Source organism: Thamnophis sirtalis, unplaced genomic scaffold (genome assembly GCF_051295495.1).
Source record: "Thamnophis sirtalis isolate CommonGarterSnake01/CBP01778 unplaced genomic scaffold, rThaSir2_p1.2 scaffold_7, whole genome shotgun sequence".
Lineage (NCBI taxonomy): Eukaryota > Metazoa > Chordata > Lepidosauria > Squamata > Natricidae > Thamnophis > Thamnophis sirtalis.
In genome coordinates, this window is record NW_028261387.1 from 37,876,795 (window position 1) to 37,891,454 (window position 14,660).

General features: G+C 40.3%; 1 protein-coding gene across 2 annotated transcripts in view; it reads left to right on the forward strand.

The window, feature by feature from the left end:
• The first annotated feature begins 3,452 nt into the window (after positions 1 to 3,452).
• The window catches only part of LOC148044609 (uncharacterized), a 54,040-nt gene continuing 42,832 nt past the window's right edge, over positions 3,453 to 14,660 (forward strand). The window contains exons 1-2 of one of the 2 annotated variants that reach the window (XM_087720799.1): positions 3,453 to 3,676; positions 4,009 to 4,808. In XM_087720799.1, the coding sequence (XP_087576925.1) occupies positions 4,418 to 4,808 (391 nt within the window). In that variant the 5' untranslated portion in view covers positions 3,453 to 3,676; positions 4,009 to 4,417. The remainder of the gene's footprint in view (positions 3,677 to 4,008; positions 4,809 to 14,660) is intronic. The other variant, XM_087720800.1, reaches the window with a different exon arrangement.

Here is a 14,660-nt window from a genome sequence, read left to right on the forward strand (position 1 = left end):
CTGCTCGGCGCCATTTTAAAAGCCTCTAAGTAAATAATTTTTTGGAGGAGAAAAAGAAAAGAAGCTAAAATGTTGATAAACAATTATTGTCCACGGAAACGGATTCAGCTCGTGATAAGATTAAATCAAACAAAACTTTGAACTGAGTGGGGGAGACCTACTTTGTCCTGCACAAGGCAGTTTGAAATTCCCAGCACGGACAGCCGTTCTGCCTTGGGCTAGCCCCCCTTTCCCTGCAAGCACAAAAGCTGCAAAAATCGAAGAGCATTTGCCAGCAAAACAATTTCTTCTTTCCTTCTTGCCTGAAGGATAAGAAAACCTGATAAGATGTCAGATGGAAGATCCTCTAAACAGGTACGTAGCCAGGAATTCGGAGGCAGCTGATTTTTTTGCTGCCACCACCAGCAGGCTCCTCCCAGGAAGTCTGTGTCCATGGATTTCTTGACCGAACTGCCTCCATCATCAGGGTTTACCACGGTCCTCGTTGTGGTGGACATGCTCACCAAGATGGCGCATTTCATCCCCTGTCGGAGATTGATGACAGCCCGCGCCATGGCCCACATATTCATCCAACATGTGCCCCTGCCCTGGTGCGAGCCTATCATGCGGACAACCCCTCCTGACCACATCCCAAGCGTCAGACCCGGGGGAAGGGCCCTGCGGTGAGGGATAGTGTTGTGGCCCGGCAGGAGCCGTTGGAGCTGCCACCAGACTCCAACAGTGAGGGGCCTTATAAGTCGGCCCTGGAGGATGTGGAGGACCCTGGACAGGGTTTCGACTCCGAGCAGGGTGCAGAGAGACTGGTTGGCCACCAGGTGGCACCTGAGCCTTGGATCAGTGGGGAGGAGACAAGAGAGAGTGATCCAGAAACCACCTATGAGTTGTTTCGGGATGCACGCCGTCGAAGGGCTACTCGGCGTCAAGAACAACTACGTAATTACAGGAGGTAATTACACTCAGATGATGCTCATTAAGCTCCTCTCCAGATTATAAAAGAGACTGCTTGTGCCATGCCCTTCTGTGATTGTATTAGCTTTTAGAACTTCTTGAATAAAAGTAGAATGGAGGAGAAGACCAAGTTCTGAGGCATCTCATACTGCCTTTTTGAAGGCTTGTCCTCTCCTTCCCATAATCATTGAATAGAATCTCCTGCTTAAGAAGGAATAGAATCACAGTAATACAGTGCTCCTTATTCTCAGACAACAGATGATCAGAATAATAGAATAATAAAGAGAATAACAAATGCTCACGCTGGAAACAGTATATCATTCTGAACAAATATGTTCAATCTCTTCTTAAAAACATCCAGTGATGTAACATACACCATTTCTGAAGTCAAGCTGTCCACTGATAAATTGTTCTCACTGTCAGGAACCTTCTTAGTTGTAGATTGGATCTCTCATTGATAAGTTTCCATCCGTTACTTCTTGTCTTACTTTCAGGTGCTCTGGAGAATAGGTTATCCCCATCTTCTTTGTGTGTCTTCCAATATTGGAAAAGTGCTATTATGTCACCCCTAGTTATCTCTTGGTTAAACTAGTCACTAGACAGACCTAATGTCTAGTACTTATATGTTTTAGCCTCCAGCCCCCCAATCATCTTTGTTGCTCTTCTCTGTACTCTTCTAGAGTCTAAACATATTTTTTTAATCGTGGTGATCAAATCTGGATGCAATATTCCAATAAATCTATAAATGTAATTTGATAAACAGTATTGAGGGATCCAAACAGATTGGTTGTTTTTCCTTCATCTAAGTCCCACTATATGCTATTTGTGTGGGCAACCATTTTATATACACAGGGTGGTAGTTGTAGAACAGTGTGGGGTCCAAACAACACCTTTTGAGTAAGTGATGAACAAACAATGTTTTTCAAACAATAATCATGCTCTTTGCCCTGTTCATGACAACCTGCACCAACAAAGTGGTGAAGCACATATCTGGCATCACAGAGACCCCAATGCATTTCCTCAAATTCTCACATGAGATTACTCCATCAACTCATAAGTTGAAATAGTTTATTGAAAATAGTCTGTCTTTTGAAAAGAAGGAGAAAAAGTCATAACTAATAATAATTCAAATTAAGGTGTGGGAATTATCAGATTACCCACACTGGGAACAGGAGAAAAGGTTTTTTTTTCCATATCAGATTTACTAGTGTCTCAGTTTCTCCCTGTCCACCATAGTGTCTTTTAGGGCCATACAATTTTCTGAGCAAATATTTCTTATGCATTGTCTCCACTCTATTGTTAAAAGTGAGATCCACCACAGGAGGCAGGCAACTTGTTGGGAGGCCTCTCAATAAAACCTCACTATTTTATTGACAGTGAGAGAGAAGCCTCATCCAGATTATAGAAGGTGAAAACAAATAGAAAATAGAATTGACAGGCTCTTTATAGATTACATTCACCTTTATTTTCCTGATTACATGCGTTATTTACCATATTATGGAATATATTTTATGCCCATAACCTTATTGTGATGACCCCAAGTGCCAAATTGCCTTTCTTTTAACCCCTCAATGAAATACAAAATCTGCTGCATAAACTGAGGGCTCAGCCTGATTTTCTAGTACTACTTATTTATTCAGATGTATATAAGGCAAACCACTGATCTATTTCTGATTTAGAAATGATTTGATTTCTGATCAATAAAGTATAGATTTAATTGAGTATTTAGCTCAGAAAAATCAGAGGTAAAATAAAGACTTTATGGATTTCCATTGAATTTCTAATAGGAACGGATGGATTGGAAGTATTGAGCAAGAAGTGTGGATTATTAACCCAAAAGTCATTAGTTCAAGCAACATTGCATCATGAATTTGTTTAATAGACTAGACCATTTTTAAGTCCACTTAATTGGAAGACTAAGAGACATCTGTTTATAGTAAAGAATAATTTAAATTATTGCAAACATTCTTAAGCTAAATTGCTAATAAAAGTGTCTGTGATCATTTGAACTTTTATCTGGGGACAAAAGTGAAGATGTCAGTAGATTTTCTCTCCTAAGTATTTGTAGTTGCAGCCCTATTCCTCCTCCCTGGAACTTAATCTTCCTAGAGGATTGTTTCCTTCTTCTTCTCCCAATAAGAAGGTGGTCTTTCTCCTGTTAGGAGGAAGGAAATCATTTCCATTTTTTCATCTAGGCAATTTGCATTGGCCACCCAAAGACTTCTTTGCTCTCTGCTATCCTATGATCTCTAAGGTAAGTAGTAGGCTCCAACTTCTACCCTGCATTTAGATATACCATGTTGGCATAGAAAGAGTTTATGCAGGATGGAATAGTGAAAAAAGAGAAGAGAAAGAGGAGGCAACTAATCATATGTCGTAGTGTGATTTTTTTTTTAAAAAAAATCCTCGATTTAGTACAATGGCGAGTTTAAATCTGTCGACATCATCAAAGCTCCCTGGGCGGCTAGGTTAACGCGGCGGGGTGAGGGTGAATTCAGCACTCTGGCCAGCTCCTCCACTGTTGAATGCCTGCCGGCTCGAGAAGACACAGAAAGGAAAACCGCTAGTAGAGAGACAACGCCGCTAAACGGATCGATGTTGAGGCGATCTGGGAGGGCAACTACATCAAGGCAGCAGGAACGTGCTTTCTCCGTTCCGAGGAGACCTCGGGATAAAGAAGCTCTGTGGGAAGAGTCTTTTTTCCCTCTCCTTTTCGATCATACCGTAGGTTCGTTGGTTTCTTGTACTGCTGTTCGATCCAAAGAAAGAGAAAGAAAGGAGGGGGAGAGTGGGCAGAGGGGATTCCCCGCTTTCAAGTACTTTATTGAAAAGCTTTCCCTTTCAATAAAGCGAGATGGAAAGGACATATTGGTGCCGATTTCACGAACGGTGCTTTGTCATTTAGTCTTTTTCCTTTTTAAAAACATTTTCATTTAGTAGAGTGTCTCGGATCCTTCTAATTTTTTTTTACCTCAAGCAGGCTAAATTAACCATAAGACAATTGAAAAGGGTGCCAGGTTTGATAGCTCGGTTTATTTGTGCTTGTATATTCTTTTGAAGGTGTGTCCTCAGAAACTGGAGAAAGAGGGATGACATTCTGCATCCAGACGATCACAGCCGTCAACCAACTTTTGTCTCTTTATCTTTTCTTACTTGGCATCATGAAAGGAGACCTGGAGAATACCAGCACCAAATGGGAAAGACGCATCTAATTCCTTTCCTGGAATAGTTCCCTATTGTAGAATTTGGCTGTATTCTCCCTTTGCATCTGGGAACTGAAGTGGGACTCCCCAGGATCAACATCCATCATTATGTAAAAGCAGAATGGCAAATTGCCCTCAGACAGAGTCTTTACGGTTTAAGGTAATGCTGTCCATGCAGATGATTTGTGAAGAACGAAAGTATATACATATTTTATATTTTTAAAATCCCTCAGACCGGTGGAGGGATCCTTTTCCTTCTTTGCACTATGCTCATTTGCAACATCAGTGCAATTAAAGATTGGAGCACTTTTCTCTCCCAGATTTTGCCCAGTGTCAACAAGACTCTCAACCTAGTCCAGCAAGTTGAAGCCACCACCAACTCTGTGGTGAGTGTCCTGCACGATCCCGAGCAAGACAGTTACTTGTCCAATAGCCAATCCATGAATTCCAGTAACTTTACTACTGGCCTGGACCAGCTTTTCCAATATTCAGATTCAGACAACGATCAGCTTTATAAGGAATACAAACCGCCACCTCGGGATGTCATCCCTTTACCCAAGGCAGTGCTTTACCTTCTGATGGCAGCACTTGTGGTGGTGGCTGTGGCTTATGCCATTGTTGGTCATCTCATCAAGGATCTTGTCCATGATTTGATAGGTGAGTGTTAAAAGTACACTATTCTTTTGCACTATGTGCAGAGTTCATACCATCTGTTATTTTTTGCATACTTTAATAGTTTCTGCACTTTTCCAATCCATAATTCCAACATCTTATATTTTTAATTTACCTGGGAGCAAGCCTTATAGGGTTCCGTGATAGTGAGTCTAGTAAAGGTCTAGTAAATATGCATGAGATTCCACTACAAAAATCTGTTGAATGTAGTTGCTCTTGTTGATTATACTACAAACATGAAAGAACCGCAATGTACATCCCCAACATTATGTGAGAAGAGAAAGCAATCTGTCTCAGAGCAAGATCATCCTGCTTCAAGTTTCTTAATTGGTTCTGTTTTGATTTGGACCTTATATGTGCCCTGTTATAAGAAAGTACCAGAGCTTTATTTATCTTAATGGTTTGCTGCTGCTGTTGTTGCTTTTTAAAATGTTATGCCTCACTATCTAATTCAAATAAATTTATAAATTATATCAACATTGTATCTACCTTGAAGAGTTTATATGTACACCTTAAATAATAAGGGAGGCTAAATTACTAAAAAAACATTTGGAAAAGCAAAATGTATTCTTATTTGTAGTGACACAAATGGGGTACCTACCAGTTCTAATCAATGCAAAATTGAATAAAAAGCATTCTGAAATCTTCTTATGTAGCTGATTAAATAAGGTTATTATACTACTATTTATTATGTTAAGGCCAGTGTAATCTTAGACTACAGGCTCTTCGGAATATGTTTTTTAAGTAATTCCAAATATAGGATTATGATCTTCCTAACTCATCTATTAAAGATACATGTAACTACATTCAACATTAAATGGGTGAAATCTATTTGCAGATGGTATTTTCAATCCCTCTTTCTTTTCCAACCCTTTCCTTAAGGGCAGGAGTTAAACGATACCCATTTGCACAATTTAGCACAGCAGTGTATTTCCTGATAGCTAATATGTCAAATATTAATTAACATTAAAAAAATACTGCCCAATATTCTGCTACTGAAAAACACTGAAAACTACAACAATCTTAAACATATGTCCAAAGAAAAATGTTCTATGCCTAACAGAGTTTACTCCATTCAGTAAGTATAGGATTAACACTTAAATAAATAAATAATTTTAAATAACCTTGAGGCAAGCTTTTCTGATCTGAATCCCATTAAATTACTTTCACTCTTGTCTAATAAATAACTTGGCAATGTTGATAAGAAATCCAAATAAAAATTGGATGTTTTTACTTTTTTTAAATGAGGAATTGACCACCTTGTCTTTGTCCCACCAATTTGAGGTACAATCAGAGCACTATATGATGCCTAGAGCAGCTACCCCATTAACTACATCTTCTTTCTCTTCCACTACTCCTTAAGATTCAGTTCATCCAGACCTCCTAAAGGACACATCAACTTTTTCTTCATCTCCTCCTCTTTGTGCTGTTTTTGTATAGTATCAGGTTTGTCCACAATTACATGTACTTTTAACTTGTTCCAAAGTTTAAACTTTAACTTAATCAGGAAGGTAAATAATCAATGGTGTGTGTGTGTGTGTGTGTGTCTGTCTGTCTGTCTGTCTGTCTGTCTGTCTGTCTGTCTGTGTCTGTGTGTGTCTGTGTGTGTTTCTCTCTGTGTGTGTATTCTCTAATATTCTTAGATGTTAGGTAGAACAATAAAATTAAAGAAATCAGCAGTGTGATTGAAGATTGTTTACTCAGAAGCGTGTTTTATTGGAATTAGTAGTCTTTCCCTCAAGTGAGTATGTGAAGATTTCAACTTAAGGATCAAATAGCATGTTATACCCAATCTATGATGTTCTATTATGATTAATTTCTGTATGTATTTAAACCAATTCAGCAGAGAATCCTAATAAGCAGTCAAACTAACCCTTTAGGAAATCTCATTGCTTTACTGCACAGTATGACCTTGGGCAGGTATCTTGGGTTAAATCCATATCTCCTTTCAATTAATTGGAAATATCCTAAATGTTTTGGCACAAAACTATAATAGTGATATTATTAACATAATGCATAAATATAATTTTAATGAAACATTATATTATATGTACACTAAATCCAATGTCCCCATCAATTTCAGTTCATCATTAATGACCATTTTCTGTACTATCCCCTGCCAGAGGCAATTATTTCTATGCTTGGTCTATTTTTCTCTCAATTCCTGGAGATGACAGGCTATCCTTCAAACCTGATTCATTTCACAGCTCTTACAGATATCCTTCATCTTGTCAGAAAGAATAGTTCTGATAAAGAGCAAATGTTGGAACTGATGATCTTTTATTTATATTCAGAACAAAAAACAATGTGTTTTCACCTCATGCAAATGGAAAATGGAAATGAGGGTACCTCAAGATTGCTAGAGTGAAATGAGATCTCCAACTGACATCTTCTTAGCAGGTCATACATGCATACATTCCAAATTATTGAATTCTCATAGGAGAGAAGATGATACTAAGTTTCTTAACTCTTCCAGGTGAGTCATCTTGATAATTTGTTTATAAGCATAAAGCCATTCGACTCCATAATGACTCTAGTTTACATAAAAATTAGATAAAAAAGGAAATAAGAAGCAAAGTCACACTTCCATACAGCCTTTTCCTGCCATATTCTTAATGCTCTAATTGTAAGGAGGAAATAGGGGACTCATTGTGAAATCGAAAAACACCAATTCTGGACTCAGCCTCACTTTAGCCAAGCCATATCTAAGTAGGAAGAAAGGTGCAACAGAATAGCATGCCTGTCAATCAGGGTTAACCTGTGGAGTTCTTGGTGCTCTCTGAGCTTGGATGATGCTAGTTGTATAATGAAACACCTGCAAGAAAACAATCAAACTCAGGGAGCACCAAGAACTCTACAAGAAGCTGCCCTTTCTGGGTTAGGCCATTGGTCAGTCTAATCTAACCCTAGTCTGTAAAGGGTCACCTATTGCCCCCCAAAAGCCATGTTCTTGAAAGCATTCTCTCCAATATTTCATTATGAGTTGAAATTTTCAATCTGACAGAATAGGGAAATTACTCAATATATAGGGAACAGGATTGTGTATCATCTCAGATTCAAAGACCAAAAGGAGCTTCAGGGTGTGAGAGGGATGTAGATAGGACCTGTGTACAACTCTTTGAGCCAAACTTGTTTCTTCCCAGAATTACAGAGCAATTTTGGAGAGCAGCCTCAAAACCCCAGGACAAGAGGTAACTAATTTAAGGAGTTGCAGGCAGATGCTACATGAACATCCCTCACAATGCAGCTTGAAATACCTTTCAATCTTTGAAGCTGAAGTGTTGCTCTTAAATGTAGCATTTCTAGAAAAGAGTATTAGCTTGGGAAAGGTCAGTGATTAAGCTTTGCATATAGGGAGAACTGTGGGGAGAACAAGGATTACAGTTTAAAAATGAATACAAGATAAAAACAATGCCCAATTACAAATTATAAAGCCTCTTGTAAAAAAAAGTATAACAAATGTTTGTTCAATTCAGTTCCCACACAAATCAAATGAAATGCACATGAACAGAATATCTACAAATTCTTAACCCCAGTATTTTTTTACATAAATCTCCTCTATGATTTAGTGCTAAGATTTATATGCTGTTCAGAGGTAGTCAAGAATTGGGATAATCAAAATCTTAGTAACAAATAAACCACACGTGATTCCCCTAGGCCTTTTTTGGAAGGACTATGGATTGAGCCCTGCATTGCACTGGGATCTAATATCAGGCTATTTTTTATTATCAAGATAATCCTGTAAATACTTGCCTTTATATGAATCACACTGTTCAGTAGAGCTCACTCTCTACTTAAATACCACCTTCTATTGCTCTGGTTACATAATGGAATGATATGGCCCCCTGATCAGAGCAGGATTCCTATCTTGGTGTCCTATCCTTGCCAGGGCTCTCAGGAATAATAAGAGAAGAATATTTGTAACTCAGGGTTGACATGAAGGATCCTTGGTGCTCTCTGATCTTGGTTGTTTTCTTGCAGATGTTTCCTTACCCAAATTAGGCAACATCATCAGTGCTAATGATGTTACCTGATTTGGGTAATGGAATGTCTACAAGAAAACAACCAAACTCAGAGAGCACCAAGGACCCCTCATCTCTGGAATACACTTGCTTGTTGCATTATAAAATGACTACATGTTGTGGGGAAAACTATCGCTTTCTAGATTGTTTGTTCTATTTTACCTATGAATGACAGGAATGATGGCGGCCAAATTTAAAACACCAAAAGAAATAAATATTTGAAGCAAGCAAAATGGTGCATAGCAAAGTTGCCCGTTATAGAGATCAGCCTAATAGTCTTTCCAAGCCTATTGCCAAGATGTATTTGACTACATCTCTGATAATTGTCCAGGTCCTTTGATTGATGTAGTCAACACCTCTGAAAGACACCAGCTTCCAGAGCAATATCCTCAGGCTAAACTGCATAGTCCTTTGATAACTATTCACATTTTGAATTATAATTTTCTTCAGTACTTTCAAGGTTTTTTTTTCAGATTTAATGCCTTGGGTTTTCATAGTTTCAAGCTCTCCACAAACTCAGATACACCATTTCCCAAACTTGTACATCTGCCATCTATCTGGTTTGATATGGACTGAAGTTTCACCATTAATTCAAAGCTTATAACATCTTTTCACTGACATAATCATATAGGATTAATATTGCTCTATCTAATCCAGCAATCAGGTGAGGCAGCCATAGGCCCCTCCTCTCCATCTAGGAATTCATCTAAGTTTACCTCCCTTTCTATTATCTGGAGTGAAATTCTTCCCCCATAATGACTGAGGGAGAGCAATCTTCTTCATTTTATGAGTTATATTGTTGAAAAATTATAAAATTGTTAATGTTCATTGCATTGATGGCACTATCTAACCATCTGATCCTCTGCTTTCCCTCCCTCCCTCCCTTCGTTCCTTCCATGGCCTTGGTCAATGATAGCGATCATTGATGTAGACACCAATGAGATCATTTATTTTATTCAGGGAGAGTTGCACAAATTCATTTAATTTTTTAGGCGGTTGTAATATCACACAATTTAAGAACATGTTATATCATGTGTTGTACACACTTAACTACAGCACATCTAATTCCATCACTTATGAATGGGAGCTATGTTGCAATCAAAGTTAAAAAGCAAGCTTATAACAATTTAAAACAGATTATTGTGGCATTCTATTAAATGGGTTAGATGTTACTGTTTTCTTTGTTATTTCACTCATTTGCAAATTCTTCAAATCTGATCCCAGCAACCCTTCCTTATAAAAATCTTCCTTCTCCTTAGCCTTGTGGCCTGTTTGCTAGATTGTTCTTCTTCTGCCTTATCTCCAAATTCCACATTTCAGTCTATTATTTCCATTAAAACAATCCCTTTAAGTAAGAAAAATCTGAGAATGAATGACTTGTGAAAGCTTCTGATACCTTGACACTTAAGAGAAGTGTGAGTCAATGACCTATTGCTGAAAACCTTAGAGTCTGGATTTCCTTGATCCATGAGTACCAGTGGCACTGGATTATACTAAGGGATTCAATATTCTTTTGGAAAACACACTGGACACTTACCTTACCTTTAATTAAAATACAAAATGCTTGAACAAACTGAAACTGGAGGCAACTGTTTCCAAAATATTCCTGTGATAGGAACTTTCTCAGTTAGGATCAAATATATCCATTTTACAGTTAAACTTTTCTTCTGAAGTCCATCAGCTCTGCAAATGTAGAGAATCTACATTTTTTAAAAATGCTCTCTCTATTCAAAAGAAAGCAAAACTCCTCTTGATTACATTCACCTTTAGATGTGAAGATTTTTTTTGTTCTGACCCCAGTTTCATGCAGTTTCTGCCTTTAAACTTGGCTATCCATCTGAAGTTACACTGTGGACCCACCAATGTTAGCTTGTAATCCAAGTTCACACTTTCTCTCAGTGGGTCATTGTTTCCAACCACTGAACAGCACTAAGACTTATATACGGCTTCACAGTGCTTTACAACCCTCTCTAAGTGGTTTACAGAGTCACCTATTGCCCCCAACAATATAGGTCCTCATTTTAACAATCATGGAAGGATGAAAGGCTGAGTCAACCTTGAACCGGTGAGACTTGAACTGCTGAACTGCAGGCAGCCAGCAGTCAGAAGAATTAGCCTGCAGTACTGCATTCTAACCACTTTGCCATCACAGTTTATATGACTAATCTGCCCCTCAGTTCCACTTTATATTATCCTTTTGGACATTTTTTGGACACAGTCATTTATACATCTTTTAATATAGCTATTTATCCTCTAAGCAAGCAGAAAGGTCTGTCATGTTTATTTGCAACTGAGACTGCTAAAGCATTTTCTATCAGAAGCTTCGAGACTGGGGTGTATTTTTAATCTATGTCTCCTGCTGTAATTGTTCTATAAAGAAATTTGAAGTTCACACATGTTGCAAATATGTTATATGTTATATGTTGCAAATATAAATGCATAATGAATCATTCTGAAAGTGACCACTACACACACACAGACACACACACACACACACACACACAAACAAACAACGCAGCAGCATCTATCACTGGCCTATATTTTAGAGTTTGTTGTTATTAATTTCTATTCTAATTTTTTTTTCAAGGAACTTAGCAAGCAAGCACATATGCAGTCTGATCTGCTATCATTTTATCCTCATAAGAACTAATCTGTAAATTGAGCTGACAGATGGTAACTGGCCTAAAGTCACCTAGTGAGCTCTATGATGAAGTGGGACTCAAATCTGGGCATTTCTAATCCCAGCCCAATGTTTTAATTGTATCGTACTAGTTCATGAACAAGTCTAAAAACATTGCAATGTTATTTTAATATCAGTTTAGGAGTCCAACGTGGGATGTAATTGGTAGCATATTTTGCAAATGAATGCCAATTACTTTCAACAATGAAAATGGATATTCAAAATTAGGCACTGAGAGAACGATAAAAATGGGTGGCTAGGAAAAACAATCAGTTTTGGAGCCCTTTGGAGAAGTTTGAGAAATTACCTTAGATTGTCTGTACTTTCCAAGTGTATGGTGATTCTGAGATTCTTTTGCATTGCTATTCTTACTCCCAGAGCCAGCTGTAGATACGAAGAGGCCCAGTCGTGGGATTCAATTTTTTTTTACTATCGGTTCTGTGGATGTGACTTGGTGGACATGGCATGACCTGGTGGGCGTGGCTTTGTGGGCATGGCAGGGGAAGGATACTGTGAAACAGTGACGTGCAGTGAGCTTCATGGCCGGTGAGGCAAGCGTGAAAGCCCCGCTGACTTCAACTCCCAGAATTCCTCCTCCAGTCATGTTGCAATGATGTCATCTGCATGGATCTGCTCCACTTCGCTTTATTCACCGGGGGGGAGGGCTGCCGCTGAAGATGCCAACGAGCCCCAGAATAACTGCTGCTGCCTCCTCCTCCTCCTCCTCCTCCTCCTCCTCCTCCTCCTCCAACAGCACCACCACATTTGCTGTCCGGTGCTGCGGTCTTTTTTCCTGCTCCCGCTTCCTCTCGCGGACGCATGGCTCCTTAAAAGCACGGCGGAGGAGGAGGGGGCAGGGGTAATGCAGAGCCCAGCTCAGGTGCTCCAAGTGAAGCGGGAGACACCACTGCCACGGGCGGGGGCACCGGTGGGACCTTTGCCGGCTTCACCTCAGCTGCAGAGTCGGGGGCAGATCCGGCAGTGCTGTTGGAGGAGGAGGAGATGGCAGCAGATATTCTTGTGGCAGCGGGGGCTTTGGGGCTTCACTTCAGCAGCAGTGCTGGGTGCAAGCGGCTAAGACTGGCCGCCCACAAAGGACATCCCCGGGCTTGCTTTGCTGAACACGGGGCGACTGAGGCTAGTTTGAGTGGGCGCAGCCGGCGCAAACTCATCAAAACAAGTCTGGGGAGGTCCTTTGCGGGTGGCCAGTCTTAGCCACTTGCACCCGGCACTGCAGCTGAAGTGAAGCCCCAAAGCCCCCACTGCCACCGGAATATCTGTTTCCACGTCCTCCTCCTCCAACAGCACTGCCGGATCTGCCACCCGACGCTGCAGCTGAAGTGAAGCCCCAAAGCCCCCTCTGCCACCAGAATATCTGCTGCCACCTCCTCCTCCTCCAACAGCACTGCCGGATTTGCCTCCCGATGCTGCGGCTGAGGTGAACCTGGCAAAGGTCCCACCAGCACCCCCGCACATGGCATCGGAGCACATCAAGCATGTCCCGCTGAATGGCCAGCCCGGAAGGCATGCCGGCACTTTAAAGTGCATGCTGCCTCGGTCCGCCATACAGTGAAACATGTCCTGGTTTGTAGCCGGGAGGCACGCTGGCACTTTAAAGTGCATGCCGTCGCCCCAGCCATACAGCCACAAACCAGGACATGTTTCGCTCTATGGCGGGCTGAAAAATGAAAAATAAAAATAAATGTGCCAGCCCGCGTGCCAGCAGAGGCGGGTAAAACACACACACACACAATAAAAACAAATTGCAATTACTTACATTACAAATAATTTTGAATTCCTCCCCCCTGCCCCCCTCCCTCTGACCTACATACCTTCCAGCTGCGTCAAAAATGCAAGATTTGGTCTAGCCAGGGCCAGGCAGGTTAGGATAGTTGCTGCTAGAGTCACCACGTGGATGACTCTGCTTAAATGTTTTTTAAAAGCCTCTAAGCAAAGTGCCCTCTGCAGGAGGAGGCAAGAGAATCACGTGCCTCATTTGCATAAGGAATTTTTTGCTTTTTAACCCTTGCTTAACTCTTAAAATGCGAAAAAGTCCTTATGCAAAGGAGGCCCATAGTTCTCTCGCCTCCCCCTACAGTTAGCACTAAGCAGACTCAGAGTCACTGTGACTTGGAGTCTGGCAGCAACTACCTTGGCCTTTTTAATTATTTTAAAAATTCTTTCCTTTTCCTCATGAGACAGGTGAGGCCACGCCTCCCCTGCCTCCAGTGACTGCACGTCCCTGCTGTGAAATCTCCATTCTCTTCCTACTCCAGGGAACATTACTGCCATTTCCTTCCAATCAGCTGGGACTCTGGAAGCAGAGAATAGTTAGGGGCAGGGCCAGTCAGAGGTTGTATTTACTGGTTCTCCGAACTATTCAAATTTTCCGCTATCGGTTCTCCAAAACTGGTCAGAACCTGTTGAATACCATCTCTGAAGAGACCCTTCTAAAAAAGACATCAATGGAAACATTCAGTTGGGACCATGATCCAAATTTCATCCAATGTCAGCAGTGTGGATGCATTAGAGATACTGGGGCAAATGTCAGTAGCAAACCTGCGTGGTTGAATTTAATGAGGCAGTTACAAACAAGATCTGACTGGGATATCAGGTTCAATTCCTGTTCATTCCTGCCCTTTTGGATTAAATCCAGAGCAGTATGGAAAATTTAAAGTATTAAACTGAGAAGATCCAGCTTCAAATTCATTCTCAGCCACAGAAATTTATTTTGAAAATTAATCATACCCTCACAGACCAACTTACCTCACATAATTGTTGTGGGTTAAAACTGAAGGAGACAGAACTGTAGGCTACCTTGTTTCCTGGAATTAAAAAGAGATATAAATCTAAATGAACATTTTTAAAAGAAATTCCCTGTTTCTATATTGCTGTTAAAAATGCAGGCACCCTTCTCTTTTTTTCACACAGGACACCCACCAATGAATGTCCTAAATTGGCATTGATTTTCATTTAATCTTTCATGCTAATGTTAAACAGAACAGAAACTGTTCACCATAAATTCTTTAAGCTAATGCCTTTCCTCATCTCCTCCAAGCTTCCAGCAAGACCATTTTCTTAATTTGGCTTTGACAGCCCTTGTAAAAGAAATGGATTATCTTTTTGCCTGTCACT